The sequence below is a fragment of the Culex quinquefasciatus genome, chromosome 3 (genome assembly GCF_015732765.1).
Source record: "Culex quinquefasciatus strain JHB chromosome 3, VPISU_Cqui_1.0_pri_paternal, whole genome shotgun sequence".
Taxonomy (NCBI): domain Eukaryota; kingdom Metazoa; phylum Arthropoda; class Insecta; order Diptera; family Culicidae; genus Culex; species Culex quinquefasciatus.
The window spans coordinates 186,863,009-186,887,624 of record NC_051863.1 but is presented as its reverse complement, the minus strand read 5'-3'; the positions used below and the strand labels follow the sequence as shown (position 1 = coordinate 186,887,624).

The 24,616-nt window shown below is 33.6% G+C and overlaps 1 protein-coding gene across 7 annotated transcripts in view; it reads right to left on the bottom strand.

The window, feature by feature from the left end:
• The window catches only part of LOC6048041 (oxysterol-binding protein-related protein 2), a 65,626-nt gene that overhangs the window by 39,938 nt on the left and 1,072 nt on the right, over positions 1–24,616 (bottom strand). For 2 of the 7 annotated variants that reach the window (XM_038260431.1, XM_038260437.1), the window contains exons 1-2: positions 20,834–20,945; positions 11,356–11,613 (exon numbers count right to left, since the gene is read on the bottom strand). The exons of 1 other annotated variant lie outside the window; for it this stretch is intronic. In XM_038260431.1, the coding sequence (XP_038116359.1) occupies positions 11,356–11,420 (65 nt within the window). In that variant the 5' untranslated portion in view covers positions 11,421–11,613; positions 20,834–20,945. Of the gene's footprint in view, positions 1–11,355; positions 11,617–20,833; positions 20,946–24,616 lie in introns of those variants that run through there. 4 more of the 7 variants (XM_038260432.1, XM_038260433.1, XM_038260434.1 and 1 more) reach the window with 4 other exon arrangements.

Here is a 24,616-nt window from a genome sequence, read left to right as displayed (position 1 = left end):
AAGAATGGATGCTATTTATAAAATTTGAAACAGACATTTTTTTATAATGACCAAAAACGGTTATAACTTTGATTTGCTTATTGAAATATTAAAAAAAAACTTAAGAATTGCAAAATCATTATTGAAACCGAAATTTATTTTTGGAATTTCTATCGAGTTTTTTCAAATATTTTCAATAATATTACAAAATAAATTTAAGAAGGTATAGTTTGTCAAAATTGAGATTGTTGACAATGTTAAGAATTATGAAACATTCGTGAAATTTGCCGATCTTTCCGAAAACTATATTTTTATGTTTTTGAATCAAGACTAACATTTCAAAAGGGCGTAATATTAAATGTTTGGCCCTTTCAGCTTTTCAAAAATATTTGTTTCAGAAGTGGGCAACATGTGCACAAATTTAAAAAAACGAATAACTGCGACTATTTTCAAAAAAAAATAGTTTGATTACAAATTTGATTTTACATTGAAAAAAGAAGTTGAAAAATTTCGATTTTCAAATTCCTCGGATGGCCCATCTCTTACCCATACACAGTTTTGTAGCATGGAAGGTTTAAGGGGTTACATACATGTAAATCGGCAAAAATTTCAGAGGTTGGTTTGAGCACACACTTAAACCTTTTTTTAAATCTGTTTTAAGGTCATTAAATAAATATTTTCAATTATTATCAAAATAAATTTGAAGACATTTGGTTGTATAATTGCCGAGATATAGATATTTGAAGTTAGCAGTTTCAAAAAACGGGTGCCACGATATCTCAACACTGCTTTGACCAAATCGGCTCAAAATTTTGGTGAAGCCTCGTTAAACCGGTCCTGTGTGCATGACGAAGCCCGATTTTCAAAAAAAAATATTTGAAAAAAAAAAAGATAAAAATATTTCTGTGTTTTTCATATAAAAAATTGTCAGTTTTTGATTTTTGTATTTCAAAAAAATGCAAAATTTCAAAATCGGGCTTCGTCATGCACACGAAATATGTCTTGCAAGTCTTCACCTCAAATTTCAGCCAGTTTGGTCCATCCCATCTCGAGATATCATGGCACCCGTAAATCAACTCGGCGTTTAGAGAAAAACGCTCACAAAGTTTGACAGTTCGCTTTGCGCATGGCAAAATTTTGAGCGTAAATCATCTCTTACTCAGTTTAATCATGGAATATCTTCATGAAACTTTCAGGAGTGATTGATAATCATCTTTTAAGTGGATTGAATAAATTTTCTGAAACATGAAATTTTGTGATTTTCTACATGTATGTAACCCCTTAAGAGCAGATATCTTTCGATAATTTTTCGTTTGTGTTCTAATTTTTTTTTTGTAAAATAAAACAGTATTGATTAGGGTGACAAGAAAAAAATAAAATTTTAGAAAATCTGGCAATAATAAGTAACTGTGTCAATTTTGAGCCAAATTGGTTATGGTTAAGGGGTCACTTTTTATCGTTGAAGTTTATATGGGGAAATTCGCTAAAATGTATGGGGAAAAACATCGCTTCAGGATTTTGGCTGCAGATGGCGCTGGTCTCGACCAAAATTATCCAAGTGTGAGATTCTTCTAGTAAATTTAATTTCCTACAACTTTGTCGAAGGGTGCAAGAAGACTAAAGTTGATCCTGAAGAATTTTTAGCAATGCGATGAAAATAAATCGGCTTATATACTTGAAAGTATGTAAGGGGTATATAGTAGGGTGTTTCAGCCAAACAAAAAAGTTCTCAGATTACGGCAAACCGAGGTTCCCCTTGTAGAGAACACCCATAGGGACTCTCATGCCAAATATCAGCCCATTTGGTTGAGAATTGGACTGTCCCCAGCGGTTCAAAGTTTACATGTAAATTACTATGGGATTTTTATGCTTTTCGTTCAATCGTTCCTACAGGTCTTGGGACAACATGAATTCACTCGGAATAAAGACAGGTGTGTAGGGGATGGTCCAATGAACACATTCCAGAAGGAATTAGGCTTGTCCATTCTGTCCCCAAGGTGCGCATTGGATCGACGTCCGGTGTCTCCAAAACCAACGATTCATCCTTCAAATGCATCGCATTTCCTTAGTATGCTATGACGGCTAGGTGGAAACCACGACGCCCCATATGAGACGATGAGCACGTGGAGAGGCATCGATTGCATTATTAACACAAAATAATCATTTTACTTTATTTAGAATAGTTGAAATTCTTCCAGGAACATCAATAATTATAATTTTAGTACTTTAAAGAATGTTTCTGAGCCAAAACTCGAGTAGATGCTCTGCCACGTGTTCACCGTCTCATATGGGGCGTCGTGGTTTCCACCTAGCCGTCATAGCATACTAAGGAAATGCGATGCATTTGAAGGATGAATCGTTGGTTTTGGAGACACCGGACGTCGATCCAATGCGCACCTTGGGGACAGAATGGACAAGCCTAATTCCTTCTGGAATGTGTTCATTGGACCATCCCCTACACACCTGTCTTTATTCCGAGTGAATCCATGTTGTCCCAAGACCTGTAGGAACGATTGAACGAAAAACATAAAAATCCCATAGTAATTTACATGTAAACTTTGAACCGCTGGGGACAGGCCAATTCTCAACCAAATGGGCTGATATTTGGCATGAGAGTCCCTATGGGTATCCTCTACTAGGGGAACCTCGGTTTGCCTGATTTTGAGAACTTTTGGTTTTGGATGAAACACCCTAGTATATAGGTATATACTTTTTTACTGAAAAAATCAATGAAAATCAGGATCAACTCAGATCTTTTATCACCCTACGACACTTGGACAATTTTGAGCGAAACCCGCGCTACCTGGCAGAAAAATACTGAAACGATGTTTTTTTGCATACATTTTTGCGATTTTCCCCATATTAACTTCAACGTTAAAAAAGCGACCGATTTGGCTCAAAATTAGCACGGATATTTATTGATGTCTAAGGAATCTAAGCTCTAATATTTTTTGCACAACCTGGAAATTTCTTAAAAGTTGGCATCAAGTCTCCTTAGACATATAAAAAAATAAAAATAGTGTTTTTTTGAAAAAAAAAAAGTTTCAGTGACAAAAAGTTAAATTAAAAATCATAAATTTTTTATCGTTGTTGTTGTTGTTAATTTATTTATTTCTAGCAGCTTTAACCTTCTTGATCATTCGCTGCCCTATTTTTTATCGTGTATCATTTTTTTTCAATATAGTCCTTATATATGCCTACAACTTTGGCCAAGACACCAAATCGATCAAAAATTCTTTCAAAAGATATAGATTTTTGAATTTTTGTATATTTGGCGACATAAATATTGAAAAATATTTGCAACGGCCTTATTGTGTAAACAACAAAACATTTAATATTTCTAAATTCTAAATATAAAAATTATAATGATTTTGTGTCGCATACCAATACTCGGGATTTCCGTCGCAAGAAGAAGCTGATGGGCAAAAATAATGCAAATGAGATTCCGCCGCCGAAAATTGGCTTCACCGTACTAATATACACCTCTACACGGGACACAGCTCTCGAACAGCTGAGGCATAACTATGTGCCCTACACACACACCAAGGTATAACGTCATGATTCGAAATCCGGACACTTAGTACCATATTATTTTTGTTATAGCTGGCAAAAAATCATGTAATAAGTTGGAAATGAAAAAAAATCATCAGGATTTAGTATAAACAGTCAGTTTTAAGAGAATGCATGCAAAATATGTCTTTTCCAACAATTTTTCATCAGAGTTTGAAAATTAAAATGACTTGTTGTGCTTTGAATCCCGGACACTGTTAAAACTGATTCGAAATCCGGACACTTTTGCTTCGAATTCCGGACACTCGATTTTGCTTATGAATCGCACAAATTTGGACTTAAATGTTAGTGAATTGCATTCTTTAGGTCTCAAATACGCTGTTAACATCAAAACAATCGATAGTTTTTATAAAAAATGTCTAGAATTTAAGAAAATCAAAAACATAAATTTCTGCTTTGCCTTCCCGGTGCTTCGGACGCCTATGAAATATTTCCGTTGAAGTGTTTCGCATTTTTGGTAAACTTATACTTTTATTTTATTTAATTGTTTTGGCATTATTTACAGCGTTCAAACAAACTTTAAATGAAAGTTGATGTAAGAATTCATCAAATAACACAGTTTTGACATTCATAATGCGAACTTGTATCCAAATAATTGATAAAACAAGTTGAAGTGTCCGGGTTTCGAAGCGTCCGGGAATTCGAATCATGACGTTATATGTTGAGAGGGCATTTTTGTGTTGTTTTGCAACCATGCTAGGAACGTGTCTGGACATTTCCAAGTTTCACGTTTTGGGTCCACCTTTTTTTTTGCTGTTGGTCCACGTGGCAGTAGTTGGAATTATTTTGATTATACATTCTGGACGGGAATTTATGGGAAACCCTGCTTTGAGGTTTGACACGTGCTCAAAATTTTAGACACTTTTTGCCTTTAGGGGGAAATTGTCAACTGAAGTTAATCAAAAGCAAATTGAGCTTGAAGGATGTTATCTGAAAGAAAAAGATGCCTCAGGCTCATCCAAATTGATTAATCCATCTTCAACAAGTGGAAATGCCAAGAACATTTTTCACGTTTAATTGATTTTGAGACGTCGCAGAATCGAATAATCACTTGTGCGGATCACGTTATCAAGCTTTCAATTACGGACCGCAACACATTTTGGATAAACATAATCAGACAGTCGACGTCGTTGAAGGGGATCTTCATTCAAGTGGAAAAATGATGGACGTGGCGCCTTTAAGCAGTGTCAATCATTTGTTTTCATCCCAAACTCAAAGTTTTTTTTTCTATTATTTGACCCTTTGATTGGGAAACCCGTTTCATGCTCGATCCAAGAATTTAAACTTGCTGCGAACTTTGCTGCAAGTTTACCCTTGGAATTCAATATTACATAACCACGGAAGCCACTGATTGCACTTTTCATCCCGCAACTATTTACTCGCTTGGTTGCTCTTCAATCAAGCGAAAACTATAAAAAGCGTGATTGGAATTTTACCCCACCCCACCAACCATCAATATCGGTTGAAAGATTAATTTTCCCTCTACCTTCGGGCGCATTCAACTGGTATTTTCCCCACTAATTAAAACTTCAAGTTCAACAGAACGAAACCATGCGTCATCGCAGCAATCTGGCCAATCAAAAAAACCTAAGTGACTTCCGACGGTGAAAAACGAGATGGCGCTGGTCAGTCGCACTTTACCCCCAACGGTAGGCAATCACGAAACCCGTCACGTGCAGCGGCCTAATCAGAGCCCCAAGTGATTGCGTGCTTTTGGTTGGGCGCGGCGTAAGTACTCTCAAGCCCCGGCTGTCGGACGCCGTGTGGATCAACTCCGAAAATCCGAAACGGCTGACGCTCGCCAGATGGCGTGACCGAGCAACAGTGACAATGTTGAGGTTGGGAATGGACACCGAAGGCACTTCCGGTAGCTGTTTACTCAGGACGTCGTAAAGTAAGAAGTAACACAAAGTGAGGGGGAAAATGCCATTGCAGTCGAGTGTCAAGCTCCAGACAACCGCAGGATAATTCTAAGAAGATTAAAAATAAGTTTTGTTTTAGCGAAAGCAAAAGAAACACGAAGATACTCAGGCAAATGTTCAGCACAGCGCAGTATAATAGTGTGAGATTATGCAAAAAGGGGGGAAGCAACATACAACATCACAAAAAGAGTAATACATTCGTGCAAGTTGGGAATTGCTCGAAGAATTCGTTAGGAGAGCAGCTGCCAGGTGGTGGGGTTAGTTTGGTAGAGTCCCGAATAACAGAACCTGAGACGGTGCGAAATTGAAAAGTTTTCACTCCAGAAACTGTGTTTCGGGAAGACAAATTTGGTTGGGGCAAACCGATAAGTTGGGGGATTTTGAGCTTTTGCTTGGTTGAACTTGATCTTTTCTGATTTTATTTTAAATGTAAAATAAAGCTGTTCATCATAATTAGGGCTAGTGATTTTTCACGGCGAAAAAAAAAAATTACGCGGCACATTGAAATTTCACGGTATTCTAAAATCTACCTTAAAATTAACGCAAAATTGTGATATTTATGAATATTTGTGCACAGGAAAGTTACTGAAAACATGTGAGCTCAATTTCGTAAAATTTTGTAAACGATTCAGCCAACCTTATTTATGTTGTACTGAAGATCTGTCAACCCTGTCGAAACTTGAGTAGTAAAATGAGTAGGGTAGAGTAGTCATCAATGAGACACGGGGAACAATGATAAAATGGCTCTCACAAGTCGTAGTTTCAACCAATCAGGCTCATATTTGGGGGAAAGGTGTGTCTACTGGATACACGTCTGCCATATTAGTGGCTTTGGTTATGGACGCTCCCTTGAAAAGTTATTCATAAATGTTTGATTCTGTGGTGTAAAAGTAAATTGTTGACAAAAATTACTTTTTCGCTCGTAGGCTGCCATTTACACCAAAACTAATATTTCTTTAAATTTCTTTCGACGTTCCATAGGGATTGAGTTGGGCTACAATGTCCTTTCATTAGATTTGGCCAAAATTTAGAATAAACCCAGAATCCAGGGCTGCCTCATTGTTCCCCACTCTTTTCGGCCCATGGGTAACAATGAGACACATTAATTTTTCTTCATTAAACTTTTCAAAATCTATGGAAATCTTTCAAATCATGAATTGGAAGTGATTTTTGGCATATTTATTGAGTTTGAACTTCATTTAACCAAAAATATAAAGTTATTTTGTAAAATATATGATTTTTACAAAATTTAAATACTTTTTAGTATAACTTTTGTTAATTGAAGTTTCTTGTTGACAGAATTGCTTGAAAATGTTCCAAGCAAGTCACCTGCAATGGAACAATATAAAAAATGATGTTTTACTAGAAAAATATAGATTTTTGTAGAGTGTCTCATTGTTCCCCAGCTGTCTCATTGTTCCTGCCAAGTGCGTCTACAATGAGACAGTTGTATAACTCTGGCTGTAGATGTCGGATTGATCTCATATTTTGGTCAATGTTGGAACACATTAAAATAAAGATTATTCAACAAAAAGCTTATTAAAACATGCTGATTCAAAAATTAGAAAAATCGTTGAAAGTTGAAAACCAAAAGTGTCTCATTGATGACTACCCTACCCTACATTGCACTATGGTCCATCTCCATACAAACAGGCGGCCAAATTATTTTTTTGCTTTTTAAATGTTTTTTTCATACAAATTTGGGTAATTGTATGGTATTGAAATGATATACGTCGATTTTTATGAGTTTTCATGTTTTTCAATAGTTGATTGTTTATAATAAATAGTCTTTTCATACATTTGCAAGTGCAACAGAATTGCATATATATAGTATTGCAAGTTTATATTATTAAATTATGAATAAGCTAATTCATCCCCACTTTAAGGACACAACCCCTCCCTCCTCTGTCTTTCACCACCCCCCCCCTCCCCTCCTTCCCTCCTCACCACCAAAATGTTGTTAAGCGTAATAAATTCATTTTAAGTCAAGTATTTATTATTTACTGCTGTGTGTTTCTTTTTGTGAGTCCATGCCATATAACTTGAGACCTCCCATCCTTACAGGCATAAATTTTGAAAATTTTAATTGTTAAATCAAATAACAGAAAATTGATTTTATTCAAAATATTAATTATGAAGTAAAACGATAAAATACAAACCATATTCTTACTAATCCTAATGTTCTTGTTCATGAAAATTCATATGATTATAGAGTTTCTGACAGCTTCATGAAGCTCCTGCAGGATATCTTAAAGGTACTTTTTGTGATGTTTTGTACTAACCAACATAGAACTTAAATGTGGATCAGTTTCATGGATTGATCGCAGAAATGCATTATGCTAAGTCAATATTTTGCTGAATACTTTTTTCGGTATCAAACTGAGATTCTCCAGTTTCGCTTGAGAAATTTCGGTACGAATACCTCATTTTGACTAAGGCACTCAATTTTAAATGTAGGTAACAGAAAATTCCAATAAAATCATTTCGAACTTCTTGAAACCAGGTATTGATTTTTGAAGCGACAATGCCCACGAAGTAGGTAGCAAAGTAAGTGAAATAAACGGGCGCATATGTAGATTGCAGCAAATTTTGATAAAACGTAAATGTTCAAAATGGCATATCTCCGAAAACGCAAAAAATCGCAGGCTGGAAATTTCAGCAATGTTAGATTATGATCCAATCTTTCAAGCGATCTTAATTTCATGTTTAGCATCGGTTAGCAAAAAAAGTACTCGATTAACAAACACAAAAAAATAAGTTTTGTCAAAAAAATGCTCCAGTTATTCGATGAAAACTTCAGTTTTTGGTTTGGAAACAAAATTTTATCCATCAATAGTTTCAAAGCTTATCTCATTACCTTTCCAACGATGTATAATTGTCCTAATAAAATATTTAAAATGGTTGAGCTATGTTAAAATTAAACAATCAGCCTTTTTTACGAAAAACGCTAGATTTTTACTCCATTTTTTGACTTTCAGCTTGCGTATCTCCGTAATGAACAAACTTAGAGCTTTGAAAATTTGGATTTTTCTTAGTAAGAATGTTTACTTTCGAGAAAAAATACCAAAAAATATTCGGAGAAGGTCACTTTTTTTAAACTTGGCCACCAATAGTGCATTGGACTCTTTCGTTGTCGATATTGAAGGGCCTGTCGAGAACGGGAGGTCTCGGGCGGAAAGTGAGTTGGTGGCGATAACTTCGAACTATCTTGGCTTGTTTATTCGCAACTTGCTGTAAACTCCTCGAGTTAGGACGACTTTTGAAACCGACTGCGTATCATGGAAAGTATATTCCATGATCATACTGCATTATCTATAATTGATATTGAGTTATTAGTGGTAGTTTTTTCGGACCTTGGAAAATTTTAATTTTTCCAAAATTTTACCCAAGCATCGTGAAATGAATAATTTCGGACACTTAGAATAATATTTCATAATTTTATTTATGCTGGACTTTGAAATTTTTGCGTATATTTTTGAATTCTTGACTTTTTACAGGTAAAAAATATATAGAGACAGGTAAAGGGAATATAGAGACTTTGGATTTTTCGTAATTTGGAAAATTATTGTGACATTTTGAAAATTCAACGTTTTCTTTACAATTTTTAAAGTAAAATAATTTTTCAACTTTGAAAAATCTCGTTTTGATGTAAGAGAGTATATTCCTGATATATTACTTTTATTTGTCCGGGGTATCAAATTATAGAACAAAAAAAAATCGAAGCAAGCTTCTTGAAGGGACTGAAAAATTTATTGACAACTGGAGCAATATTGATATCGAGGAGATCGACAGCCAGAGAGTCGACTGTATATTAGGGTGAATAAGAAAATTTGAAAATTTTGGAAAATCGTAATCGTAAATCTGGCTTGATTCTTCAGGCAGTAATAAGTAACTGTGCAAATTTTGAGCCAAATTGGTTATGGTTAAGGGGTCGCTTTGTCGAAGGGTCCATGAAGATCCAAGTTGATCCTGAAGATTTATTAGCAATGCGATGAAAAGAAATCGTCCTATATACTTGAAAGTATATAAGGGGTATATAGTCAGTATGTTAAAAAATACTATTTAATAAAGAAAATCACAAAAAAAAATCAGGATCACATCAGATCGTTTTGCACCCTTCGGCAAAGTTGTAGGGAATTAAATTGGACTAAGAACAGTTTTGGGCGAGAGCCGCGCCACCTGACACAAAAATACTGAAACGATGTTTTTCTGCATACATTTACGCGATTTTCCCAGCCTGATGGCAAGATTGTCAAATTGTATGTATGGGCCGCGATACTCACATTGGTTGGACCGTGGACCCCGCTATTTGGTCGCTTTACCCCTCTGACGCTAAATATAGGGTAAAGGGGCAGCAAATGTGCAATTGAAAAAAAGTTTTTTTTGTGAAAAAATATTTTAAATTTTGTTTTTCATGATTCATTTTGAATATGTTTTATCAAAAAATAAATAACTAGAAAAAATAAAATATTATCCAGCCTTTTGAGGACGAAGTCAATCGTTCACATTTTTTATTGTTAACTCATTAAAGCATTTTAGTGTTAAATGTCAATTTTCCAAAAAGATAATGTCCAGCTTGTGACGATAAACTACTTTTACTTTACTTAGAAATCGAATCCAGTAGGGAAACGATAACCAACTATGTTGGTCCGCACCGGGTTCTGAACTCCCATTTAAGAGGCGGAAGCGTTACCGCATGGCTCGGTCTTAACAAAAAATTAATAACTAGACAATAAATAACAATTTCAAATTACAAACCTAAATATTAAATTAACTTATTTTCAAATTAACTCATAAATGGCCTGTATACCCTATTTTGCGCAACCAGTTTATGGAGCGTTCACCCTATATGGACTGTCAAAAGCGAGGTTCACTTTTTGACAAGCTTGCCACCAGTCTGGATATTCCCCATATAAACTTCAACGATAAAAAGCCGATAACCTTAACCGATTTGGCTCAAAATTGGCACTGACACTTAATTTTGCCTAAGGAATCGAGTCAAAGGGTATCCCTGATGTCGACTTTTTTTTTATTGTCACCCTACTGTATATGAAGCTAATTTTTTTAAATATTTGTTGGTCGGATCTTTAAAAAAAACTATTTAATGTGAGGAAAGCACCAACCACCTTAGGTGCATTCATTAACCTTTTCACTTTTACATCAATAATATAAAAAGGCAAATAAATTATGATTTACATCAACAAAATAACTCATTTTGCCGTGTTTTATTTATACATCAACAGGGGTAACGTTGGTTTTTTGCATTTTTGTATGACCCAATCGCAACCCAGACCCAATTTTGTCCCTGATGATGGTGATGATGACGGACTTTAATAAAAACATTTTAAATTAGGTCTTGCGAACAACACATAAAAAATAAACAAACTTAGAATCATTCAAATTCAATCCATCTTAACAAATCATTATTGCGATCAACCCTTCCTAAAATCAATCGCTAAGTTAATGTTTTCAACCAAGCATGTACTCAATTTCTCCCAACTCTACGGTTTGAGAATATCTGAACGTTTTTTTCCTCAATTTTAAATCCTCAAACGACTTTTTTCCACTTCATTTCGTGAAACGTATCCCTAGCCAGTAAGAAAAGACGTGATTTTGTGCAGTCTGTTTTCAAGCATTTTGTTGTTTTGTGGAAGAAGCTATCAAAAACCCTATTTTTAAGTGTGTAGTGAAGGAGTGAGATAGTAAGTAGTTGGTAGTTGCACACACACACACATACACATTCGTTGTTCTGCTCACGGTTCAGTTCGTGTTGTAGAGTTGTCTCTCGGGCAAGGAAAAACCAGGGAAATTCGGAGCAAGGGGGTGCCGAAAGCGCTTCACTACTGGGAGAGGTTTTTTTTTCTTTTCTATTTTTAATATTTACCTGAGATTGTCTTTCTGTCCGTCATGTTCATGAGAGGAGGAAGAGGAGGACACACTTTCCGCCATATTCGAGCCGAAAAAAAATGTGTGTTCAAATGTTCTTTTTTTCTTAATCAAGCTGCTTGTTTTTTTTTTTTCAAAATTAACGTTCCACTACAACACTACCATTAGAGGGAGCTTTTCCTGGTGGCGCAGCAAATTCGTCGTAAATTTAAGGGCGTTTCGGGGCTGCTGCTGCTGCCTTTTTAGCTAGTAGTTACTGCTGAAACACAAAGCCAATTAAAACCTGCCAGGTGCTAAATTAAGTCAGATTACACCAAACACATACACGCACACAAACGTTGTACAAATACGCGCAAACATACACTCACACTCGATTTTCGCAAGGATTAAATTCGGTACAAATTCGACCGTTTTTCGTGGCGACCAATTTGCAGTTTGTTCTCTGTAACGATTTGACCTCTGCCGCGAATAGGACCGTGGCGTGGTTCTCGTAACTTTTCCGCAGAACGGCTCCAGCGTTTTTTTACCACCCATTTGTGGTTATCTTAACTGTTTGTCGGATCCGAAGGCAGTCAAAGTTGGAACGATTCACCTGGGAGAAAAAGCTCCCTGGTCAGGTTTGGTGAAATCGATACAGAATGTTGTTGAAAATGTTGCGTTTTTTGTAGGAAAAATACCATGCGTTCCCATTTTTGAAAAATTCTAAACATAGAAAAATTTTCTATATAGAGAAATTCCAGCTCAAATTATGATTTTTTCTGGAACTTTTTTATCCGACCCTCTCCGATTTCAATGAATCTTTTTAGACATGTTATCCTGGGCCTACTATATAAGCCATTTTTGTGTATATGGAGCCAATTGTACTCGAAAATGACATTTGAGAAGGGCGTAAGTTATTTAAATAATTTTGTGTTTTGCAATTTAAAAATTACTGTATCTCGAAGCCGTTGCATCGTATCAAAAAGTGGTCAATGATAAACTTGTAGGAAATTGGATGGGCTTTCTGAGAAAAAAACTAGGGGAGAGTGGGGAGACTTGATCCCCTTTTTTTGTATCGCACATAACTCTGTCAATTTCTCAAAAACTTTGAACTTTTTGCATGAATTGAAAGCTTAAATATTCAACTATGTTTGGCTGATAAGGGTATTTCATCAGATAAACTCTTCGAATCATGCTGAGCGTTTTAAAAAAATATTTCAAACCGGCATTTTCAAAATGTTTCAACATTTTTAAGAAATCTTAAGCAAAATGTTTCTTATTCATCCAAACTGTTAATTTTCTATAAGTTACAGCAATTTCACATTTAACCTGTACGTTTGTGTTCAAAATATAACAAGTTTAGCATGCAAAATATTTAAAAACTTAAAATTTTCTTTTTTAGACCAAAATTGAGCATGTTTACAAAAGCTGGTAATTTTTGTTTACAAAACTTTTGAAAAAATGGTTCAAACTGCAGTAATTTATGTACAACTATACTAAAGGAAACTATGTAAGAAAATCCAGCCCTTTATTTAATCTTGAGGCTGATTCCAGTGACTGTAAAAATGCAGGGATCAAGTCTCCCTAAACGCACTTTTTTAAACAATTTATTGTAAAAATAGTATGACGATAAATTTAACGTCAAATGTGTAAGGGTTTTGGAGTTGATATGTTTATCAAACAATTCACTCTCCCCTACACTGAAAGAAAAATACACTCCACCTTTATGAGATTTTTTGATCTTTAAGCTTAATCGTCAAATTTTAAGGTTTTTTTTTTCGTTCAAAATTTTGGAGGAAATAGCCTAAAATGTTACAAAAAGACTCACGAAAAATACAAAAATAATTTACTAAAACTGTTTTTTTGAAAAGTGGTCTAAACGTCAAAATTTAAAAAAAAAAACAGGCTGTTGGAATCGATTTCCCAGACAATTTTACTTAAAAGTCTTCATATTGACCATTGTCCTATGTCCAATCCTTGGGAAGATATAGCGGTTTTGAAAATAAAAATCTCGAAAAAATAGGTTTTTTATCTTCCCAAGGATTGTACATAGGACACTGTCACGTGAATTTTTCTTTCAGTGTAGTTTTTTCAGAAAGCCCGTCAAATTTCCTACAAGTTTGTCATTGACCACTTTTTAATGCAATGCAATGGCTTTGAGATACAGTTATTTTTAAATTGCAAAATACAAAAATATTTAAATAATTTACGCCCTTCTTGAATGATATTTTCTAGTACAATTGGCTCCATATACACAAAAATGGCTTATATAGGCCTAGGAAAACATGTATTAAAAGATTCATTGAAATCGGAGCGGGTCGGGTACAAAAGTTCGAGAAAAAATCTTGATTTAAGCTGGAATTGCTCTTTAAAAAATATTTTTCAGAGCTTTTGATAGTAACTTGCTAGAATACTTCTTACTGGGTTATTACACGATTTTGATTGAAAATGCTACTTTAAGACAGAGCTTGGAAAAAAGCAATAGAAATTTAGTATTTTTTTAAAGTCATGCACATTTTAAGCTATCTTCAACAAAGTTCCGAAATATCAAGGGGCACTCTAAATATTTTTTCGACAACCTTAAAATTGTAATGAAACTGAATTGCAACCAACAGAAAACAATTTTTGATAAATTAATTGTATTGTTCTAAATTCTTGCATATTTAAGCTTATTTCAACTAGTAGCACCCACCGCGAAAAGTTTATTTTTTATCGTAAAACAATGTTTTCGTTCCAATTTAGGTTTATTGAAAAGAAAGGAAATTGAAGGAATTTGGCGGAAAGGCGATCTTTTCCAAGGTTTTAAATCTCTGGTCTGAATTTATTTTTGAAGTTAAAACTATTTCTTTTTTTAGGTGGCAATTTTAAGTTGAATTGCAATTTGCAATTGCAAATTGCAATTATAAACCTGTAAAATGCATTACAATTTATGTTGAGTAGTTTTCACTTGATTTTACAAGTTTTTTCAATAAAAAAAAATAAATTTAAAACTATTTTTGCCCGCTTGTTTAAGGCAAATATTAAATAAGGGAGAGAGGGACTCAAAAACATGAAATAAAATAAGCATTAATATTAACTGATTGCTGCCTTACAAACAAAAAAAAAACTTTAAAAAAATGTTTTGAAACTTTTTCTCAAAATTTCAGAATTATTCTTTACATGTTTACAGTCCAAAAATGGGTTGAAAATTAATATTTGGCGATTTTTCAATAGGTCTATTTCCGTACCTGCAGATTTCTGCAATTCTGCACAAGCTCTATACATTAATACGGCAATGCTTCTACCAAAACATGAAATAAAAATTTCATCTATCAGCAAAAACATTATTTTGTCCCCTTATTTTTTGGAGAATTTTTACATGATAGAAAATTTCCATTGGTCTCATGTTCATTCTAAAAAATACGCTTTTCTCATATTTTAAAAGGCCACTTTTAAATGTAATTAAATGTTTGATTTGTAAACTAAAAAAAATATTTCTTTAAAATTTCAGCAAGATTATTTGAATCGTTTCTAAATAATAATCTGATGTTCAATTTTTAGACTCAAATTTTGATATATGTGTGTGAATGACACAGCATATTCTATAGAGAGTCTTCTATATGGAGAGGCGAAATGTTACTCTCCAATCGAACTGTCAAAACAGGGACCCAATCGAGCGACAATACCTTGCAAGTATAAGGTTGGAAACAGTTTGAAATAATTTTGATCAAAAAAACGAAATGTTAAGTATCGCACAATTTGAAACTGTTGTTTTTACTATTATTTCCATAAAACAAGTTTCACAAAATATTTAATGTTTGAAAAGTAGTATTTTGATCAAACAGATTTAAACCTTATACTTGCAAGGTCATTTCGTTTGATTGGAATCCTGTTTTGACAGTTCGATTGGAACACAGAGAGTAACATTTAGCCTCTTCATATAGGTTTTCTAATATTCAAGAATGTGTTTTCTTAATTTTCATTGATATAAAACTTAAAATTTAAAAAAACATGGCTTTTTGTATTATTGGAAATTCGTTTCTTTTTTTTTTGTACTTAATTTTCATTTAGCAAGAAAAAATATATATTTTTGTAAACAAAGAAGTTACTACTCATTTTGCTGATAACGGAGATCACTAGGACATTCCTTTAGCTTTCCCAATTATCTCCCTTCAAAAAGCCCTAAATATACACAAGATCCAACATTCCACAGCAACCTGACACCGTAACGATGACCTCAGGCCCAATTTGGATGTATAATTCAATTAATCGATAGACGGTCGCCTGCAAACCTCAGCGCGCCACCGTAACATGGTTCTGCTTTCGGAACAGGGAGGGTAGATTGGCCAAATATTTTCCTTACAGTCCCTTCGGAGAGAGCAGGCTAGGTCAAGGATGTATTCACCTAACAGAGTTTACATTTTTTTATTCGAATTTTTAAAATTTCTTGTAAAAGTTTGCTTCAAAGACTATTTGTGAGTTATTCAGCTTGATAAAAATTCCTAAAATCTCAAATTCTTATTCTTAGAATAATGCAAGATCACTGCACTGTTCGAAAGGTAAAATCAAGGAAAAACATACCATATCCTTATGAAAACATGAGCTCACTTACAGATACACAAACACACACAGGTCGACATCCTCACATTAACAGCTAGGAGGGAGCTAACATCATATACATAACGTCGACTTGATAGGAGGAAAATTTAGCTTTTCGAAAAGGTAGCTTTAGCCAGCGGCAACTAGATTCTTATGCACGAAACATGAATGTCCTGGCCGGTTGGCTGACTGGCTGTACAAAACTAGCAAGGCGCAGAAACTGGGGCGGTAAAAAGATAGTAAGAGAAGACATACTTAGAGAGACTTGCGACTACACAAACACATCAAACAAACTAGTCGTAGCTACACATAGGCAGTGTAGAGAAAAAAAGTAGTAGCAGTTATAGGAGGAAGAAAAAAAAATACACGGAAGAATTTGGGTCGATGACTAGTGCTGCTGCCCCTTACGGTTGTTGTTTACGTTGAGCCCCAACGCGTCGCCACCGAAAGGCACACAGGCCAGACCAGCATGACGACGGCATGACCCCGTGTGTATTGGCTATTCGGGGCTTTATGTCAGCTTTCTGTGCCGTTGGAATCACAGGTTTGGTCGAGAAAAGGGTTCTGTCGTAAAACATGGCTTTTGATTTCGGATTTCTCCGCCGTTGCGTACACTTTTCGGTTGGTGAAATTTGAATTTATGATGATAGAAAAATATGAATTCCATCGACATAAATGATGGTATTATAAATTCCAACCCTCGAGCAAACGTCGAGGCAGTTGTATCGAACTGATTATACATCTATTCAAAATTGAATACTTTTTGTTTTGTTATTCACAGATTTCAATTGAGGAAACTGTGAAGTTCAAATTTGGATACTTTTAAAATTTATGAAACATTCAATCATAGATTGCGAACAGACATTGATCATAGATTCCCTGATGAAGATCAACACAAAAGAAAAGTTCAAAACGAATTATTAAATGTCACAATGAAAACAGATTCGTCCACATCCATATATTATTGAGAAATCTGTGCCAATTGTCATTATTTAGCAATCTTCGTTTATTTTATAATACAAACAAAAAAAAAACATCAATTTTGCAGATTAAAGTTTGTTGAAAAAAATCAGAAATTATTTTTAAACATTATTTTCCAAATTTTAATTTAAAATGGAACAGTTTATTTCTTTAACTATTCCACTTTTTTGTTATTATTGTTGGGCGAAAAGTTCATACTCTGATTAGGGGAAAGTGGGGCAAGTGTAACGAGCTAAGGAAATGCTCGTTATAACCCATTAAAAACGTTAAAAAATTTGTCGGATTTTTTATAATCATCTTATTCCAGGTCTTGATAGAACTAGTTTAAAAAAAACTCCAGTTTTTAAATGTAAAAAATCGGTTTTAAAATTTTTGATTTTCCGTACGTTTTACTCAACTAGTGGGGCAAGACGAATAACCGGTTGGGGCAAGAGGAACAATGCATGAAACAACATGTTAATTTGCTAACAATTGAACTGTTATTATTTAGATACATCAGATTAGAATGTATTTGAAACGTTTCTTTCATTTTTAGTTTAAAAAAAATATATTTTACTAAAAATTTGATAGTTTTTAGGAAAAAAATTTCTTGGATGATAAATAGCAAATTTTCATGATATCACTATATTTTGTATGGACATTTTTTTTAACAATTGTTTTTCCGTTTTTAAGTACTTTTATGTATTTATTTCACAATAAAATATGTTGTTGCAGCAATTCGTATTTTTTTCCATACTAAAAATCCATATGGTACACTCTCAACAAAAATAACCAAATGTTAAATCATACTTTATAATAGGTGCAAGTAATTGGTAGGGACACTACTCATCTAGGAAAAATAGCATTTTGATAAAATGAGCCTTAAAACGAACCCTAGGCCTTATTTTGTACTTTCCAAATATTATAAGAAAACAAAGGTTTTAAAAACAACTTCGTACAATATTATGCCCAGTGGCGTTTACGTCGTTTTAGCTGTTATGTGGTAGTAGAATCAGCTAATTGCATTGCTAGCAACAATTCTTTATACTGGAAATAATCAAAATTGCAAAAATTACTGCCGTGCGAGCGATTGTTCCTCTTGCCCCATGTGGTCGTCCTGCCCCACCTTCCCCCATTATAAATTCCAACCCTCGAGCAAACGTCAGTTGTAGACGGTCTATTCAAATTTGAATTCTTTTTTTTTATTTTGTTATTCACAGAAAAGTTCAGAACTAATTATTAAAAGTAACAATAACAACAGATTCTGTGCCAATTGTCATAATTCAGACATTTTCGTTTATTTTATAATACAAACAATAAAAATACATCTGTTTAAATTTTTTTTAATGTGGAATTAAACGCTCATGGTATTAATTTTGCAGTGTAAAGTTTGTTGAATTTAAAATAAAAAAATCGGAACTTATTTTTAAACTTTATTTTTCAAATTTTAATTTAGAATGGAACAGTTAACTATTCCACTTTTTAAAAATTATTACTCGTGGGTTCGTACTCCAATTAAATATAAAAAAAAAAACAAAAATTATAAAGTATCGACAAACACGCAGCAAGTTAAAAAATATTTAGATGAAAAAAATGCAGTGCTTAAGTACCCCAAGTTTTTTATTGTTGATATCTTGAAACTTATTTATTCTATTTTCAATGTTGCATAAACAGCAATGCATTGACATCTTTTTGTATTTTTTAAAATAAAATATTTTAATAGTAGTTTATGCAACAAGTTGCAAAAAGAGGATTTTTTCAGCACGAGTCGTACATTTATCCAACGAGGTTATTTCTGAAAATTCTGACTTTAAGTCAAGTAGAACACACACATTGATTGAAAAATCTAAAAGTCTATGCAATAAAAATTGAGTAAAATATCTACGAATTTATTGGCATTTTCAGTAAATATTTTTTTTATAAAATTGTTTTTTTTTTCTTATCTTGCGCCAATGTCATTTGTTATAAAAATTAAAATATCAGTATTGAAAAATCTGACAATCAATTTATTGTGAATTTTCAAATAAAACATCAAATTTAAAAGTGAAATTTAGTTAACAAATGGTAGCATGTCTTCAAAGTCATTGGCATTTTTAAGGAGGTATCAGACTATGACAAAGAAATAAACTCGCACTTTTTGTTAGTTTGATAGTTTGCCGGCTTTGTTTGTTTGCAGAATCGTACGCCAGCATAAATTTTGCGTGTTTGGCAAACTATCAAACACGAAAAAGTGCGAGATTGTTTCTGTGTTTGTTATAGTCTAATACCTTATTTTGCTTCACAATATGCTGAAACAAATTTTTCATCTTGTTTTTTTTTTTCAAATTTGAAGTTTTTAATAAAAAATATTCAGAAATTTTTGGAAGTAAAATTACCATGTATAAATACTAAGGAGTACCAGCAGTTTTGAAATAAAACAAAAAGGAGTAATTTTCTAAGAAAAGGTTGAGAACCGCGGAGAAAAAAATGTATATGTATGATTTATTCTACGACTGCTGGGTAGTAGAGGAACTACAATTCTTGAAGGATTTTAGTGACAAATTAGTTTAGATTTTTTAAACTGAAGGAAAACACGAAATTTGATTGTTATTCAATGAAGTAAAGATTTGCTAGAGGTATTGGATCAAAATTCACCATTTGGTAAATGATTTTTTTTAAATTGTTGTATTGTAATTTTGAAACAAGATTTGAATTGCATTCAACTTATCCGAATTTTTTATGTAAATCAATGTCTGTTCCAAAAGATAACTTGCAATTAAAACAATATCTTGGTAATGACGATCTTGAAGCTATTGTCATAAATAGAAAAATAATGAATTGTGTAAAAACTCTATAACTGCCGTGAACATATCGGAAAAGCTTGTCCAGTGAAAATCTGTAATTTCTCTGAAATCGAAAATCAATAATGATTGCAATAACAAAACCGCCCACAACAAAGAACCCCGAACATTCAAAGGTTAATTACTTGCTCCATTCTGCGAGGCGAAACCAGCCACAAATGCACACACACAAAAAGGAGACTTGTCCAAGTTCGAGAATTTATGATGATGTGATGTTTGTGTCCAGTTTAGTACACCACACTGTTCCCGACCACACTACTTGCTGACCAGACCCAGACCGGGTCGTGGTGGGTGTATAATTAGTGACATTCATCCCTGCCCTCCGTTAGGGCGGCCCGTAGAGACGAGAAAGGGAGGAACGAGGGGGTGGCTTAACAGGGTGGTTCTGCGGTTCGCCATTTATCTTGCATGTTGCATCCGATGGTTATCTCTCGGAGGTTCTAATTATAGCAACAACATTGAACCCACTCAGGCAGTGTCCTGACTGACGGGTTTTAAATATATGATGAACATGAACAACAGAGAACACAATCGAGTGACATTGTACGAAAGTCCTGGAACGGGGAGGAACCGAATAGTTTTCCCGATATATGTGCATGGTATTGGTCGTATGATGTAATTATGTTGTCATAGAAACGCAGCAGCCCTCGCGCACTGTGAAGAGTGTTATCCCTCTATCTGTAGCAAAATTTTCCCAAATGGCGATGGCAATTGTCGGTTTCAATATCCGGTTACATCTTCAAACACAATCACTTAATCTTTTGCTTTCACACAACAACGACGTGATTTAACTCGATATCGGCCAATAAATCTCGATTACACACTTTCCTTACAAAGCTCGCTCACTCACACAATGAATCGTACACTTAAAGCGCAGCAAAAAAGGGCTAAAACTTTCAAGGCGTTGCACGTTCCGGTAATCCTTCCTTCCAGGCCATCGACATAATCCTTGACGGGGCACTTTGCGTCTAAGTACAACTAAGTGTGCACAAATTGCAACGGAATCGATTTTTGTCACCGAACCATTCATTCATAAAAATCGTTAGGTAACACACAGGCTTTTCACTCTTGCACACAAACCCACACACACACACAAGCTAGGGGAATTGATTTGCACACCAGGATATAAGTATGGGCAACTGGGCACAAGAAACAAACGACGCGCGAGCTCGTTCCGTTCAGCATCCAAACACTTTCACCGCTGAATCTCGACTCGAGCGGAGATGCCAACGCAAAACGATCACACTGGAAAAGCCGAAAGGACTCTTCGGGGAAAAAAAAGTTGAGAGGAAACTCACTCTCTGGAAAATTGTTGCTCCAAAGGACTCACGCGAAGGTGGAACTCAAAAAGGACGAAGTTGTGCGAGTATTGTGGATTGCATAAAAAAAAATGCAAATTGTAGATTTTTCAATAACCTGAAAATCAAGGTTGTTAATCGATAAAATTATCGTCGATAATATTATCGTCTGACGATAACGATAATCTATCATTATCGTTATTTCGATAGTTCTATCGGCGATAATCTTTCAAAAATCGATTGATTCAACCATAACATGTTAAATTTTCAATGCTTTCACTAAGAATATTTTTTTTTGAAAATGAAGTAAGTTTTAAAGTATCGTATTTTTCGAAACTACTCAACTTTTTTATAATTTTGTAAATTTTTTCACTTTAATTAAGTATTTTTGTAAAATACTAAAGTTTTCACAAAATACCGTATTTTTCGAAAGTACTCAAATTTTGATAATTTGCAATTTATTAGAGTTTTCTTTTTTGAAAATACTAAAATTTTCACAATTTACCGTATTTTTCAAAAATACTCCAATTTTCTATAATTGTAGTATGAGTACCAAACGAATTGAAATTTTGAATGCTTTTTATTTTTTTTTTAATTTTTTGGAAAATACTAAAATTTTCACAAATTATCGTATTTTTCGAAACTACTCAAATTTTTTATAATTGGCAATCACACGAAGTGAAATTTTGTATATTTTTTCACTTTAATTAAGTATTTTAGTAAAACACTAAAGTTTTCACAAAATACCGTATTTTTTCTAAAGTACTAAAATTTTGATAATTTGCGATATAGGTAAATTTATTAGAGTTTTCTTTTTTGAAAATACTAAAAATTTCACAATTTACCTTTTTTTCAAAAACACTCAAATTTTCTAAAATTGCAATATGGGTACCAAACGAATTGAAATTTGATATGCTTTTTCATTTTTTTTTTGGAAAATACTAAAATTTTTACAAATTATCGTATTTTTCACAAAAAACTAAAATTTTCAAAAAATGCAATATGGGTTCGAAACGAAGCGAAATTTTTGCATTGTAAATTGCAAATTTTGAAATAATGTGAACTTTTGTAAAAAATACGATAAGGCAAAATGCAAATATCAGCCGTCCCCTAACATGACAGTTTTCGTTAATTGCGCGTATCCACCGACAGATGGCATGTGGACCTCGTCGGAGTCCGCCCATTAAAAACGCAACTCAAAATTTGCATGGGAAACTTTTTTTCCGTGACGGCTTTCGCGGCACGCTCCCTCCAACTGTTCGAGACTAATATTTTAACGTGGCGTATCTTAAAACAAGTTTTTCAAGAAAATGATTCCAAAATGCTTATTTTGTCGTTTTAAACCGAAAGTAGGCAAAAACTATATTAATTAAAACTATTCGCCATTTTCAAATGTTTGGCTAGATGATATCAAAGGCCGCCATCTTAGGCCCACTGGGCCCACAAAAAGAGGTACGCTCAGTTTGTATGAGAGCTGTCAACATGCTCCCGGGCTGGCAAATATTTCCCGAAGTTTATGTCAATATATAACGATATCTCAGCAACTAATGGTCCGATCATCAATGTTAACACATGAAACATTCGTGAAATTTTCCGATCTTTTCGACAAAAATATTTTGAACATTTTTAAATCAAGACTAAAATTTTAAAAGGGCCAAACATAGAATATTATGCCCATTTAAAATGCTAGTCTTGATTTAAATCATTTCAAAATATTTTTTTCGAAAAGATCGGAAAATTTCACGAATTTTTCATGTATTAAAATTGAAAATCGGACCATTATTTGCTGAGATATCATTAGAAAATGGTGGGTTGTTTTGGTGAGATTTAGAAAACTTCAATTTTCGGGTTTCTTTTTCTTAAAGCGGCTCTATCTCAGCAACCCGAGGTCCAATCTTCAATGTCACTTAGACAATTTAATAGCAAATTTTCTGAACTTTTCAAAAAATATATTTTTAGAAACGGTCACTCATGGTCACTATTTTTAAAAATTGAAAAACTGCAAATATTTCGCTAAAATCAAACTTTCGAGGGCTATATCTTGACAACAGAGCCCTTTATGAAAAAATCTTTAAAGTAATTTTTGATTGCAAATTCAATTTTGCATTAAAAAATAATGTCATACTTGTTTTTGCATAAAACTTCGATTTTTTACAAAAATCACTATTTTTCAAAAATTTATAACTCGGCGGCAGATTTTTTGACCATGTTTCTCTATGGCTCAAAAATTGCGGATTTTTGTCCACTAAAACATTTAAAAAAAATCTCGAAAATCAAAAAATACGTATTTTGGGAAATTGAGTTTTAGTAAAAAAAAAAGTTGACTAAAAATCTGCAATTTTTTTTTGTGTACCTATTTTTTTCCTCAAAAGTCCTCAACAATACCTACAACTTTGCCCAAGACACCAAATTGATCAGAAAATTCACTCAAAAGTTACAGCTGTTTGAATATTTACATACCATTTTTGTATGGACAGCAGCCAAAATTGTATGGAGACTTGTATGGATGAAGCAATCACACAAAATAGTTTATTTGATCATAGGGAAGACCCCCACAAAGTTTGAGCCAAATCAAAAAATACAAATTAAATCCATTTCCGGTTTTGGTGGAGAATCGCTCCTGAGAACAATCTAAAATGTCTTTTTCTGCATTGATAATCATATTTAGCATGTTTGGGCTCGTTTAAAAATATTTTGAACTTTTATAAAATTACAAGCACCGCAAAAACATTTTTTTTTCTCGCAAAAAAAATTTTCGTCAGTACTTAGAAATTTTGGAAATTATTCATTGAAAAACAAGTGGACAGGTGTATAAAGCATTTCAAAACACTTTTTCATTCAAATGTTGATACCGTGGCCTGTAATTTTAATGTTTAATCTTTTTTATGTTTTTGCCCCCTCTCGACTTTGATCAGAGCCGAGGGACATAAACTTCAAAAATTAGCGAAGAGATTATCGCCGATAGAATTAACAATAACGATAACGATAAGACTATCATTATCGTTATCGAGCCACGATAAAAACCTTTGTTGAAAATTTTATTTTGATATTTTTCCCAACATATTCAGGAAAAACTAATGATCAAAATGTAAATGGCTAAATATTTTCCTATTTAGCTGTAATTTTACTTGAATTTGTGGGGGAAAAGTGCAATTACACATAAAAAATGTAAATTTACACCATTTTTCGAGCTAACATTACCAAGAACATAACACATTTTTTCTAACACAAAATGTGTCCACCTTCCCAGATGTAGTATTACCATGATTTATTTACTGTGCATTCACAGTATATTGTAAACCGAAAAAGTTAGATGTTATCTTTAAAGCACGTTGAAGCTTTTTAACAAATTTGGAATTTTTAAACCACGGATCGTAAAATGATGAGAAAATCATTTTTTTAAGGTTTTCCTTTTGAAAATTGAAAAATCCTTTTTAAAATGTTAGCCTTATCTTTGACATTTTAAAAATAAAAAAAAAAACGAAAAAAATGCTCGTGTTTCGATTATCCGAAGTCCCATACAACCCTTCGGATAATCGGAACTTCGGAGAATCGAGTTTGGACTGTGGTAGATTTTCAGCGTAAAATCTAATCTTTCTAATCT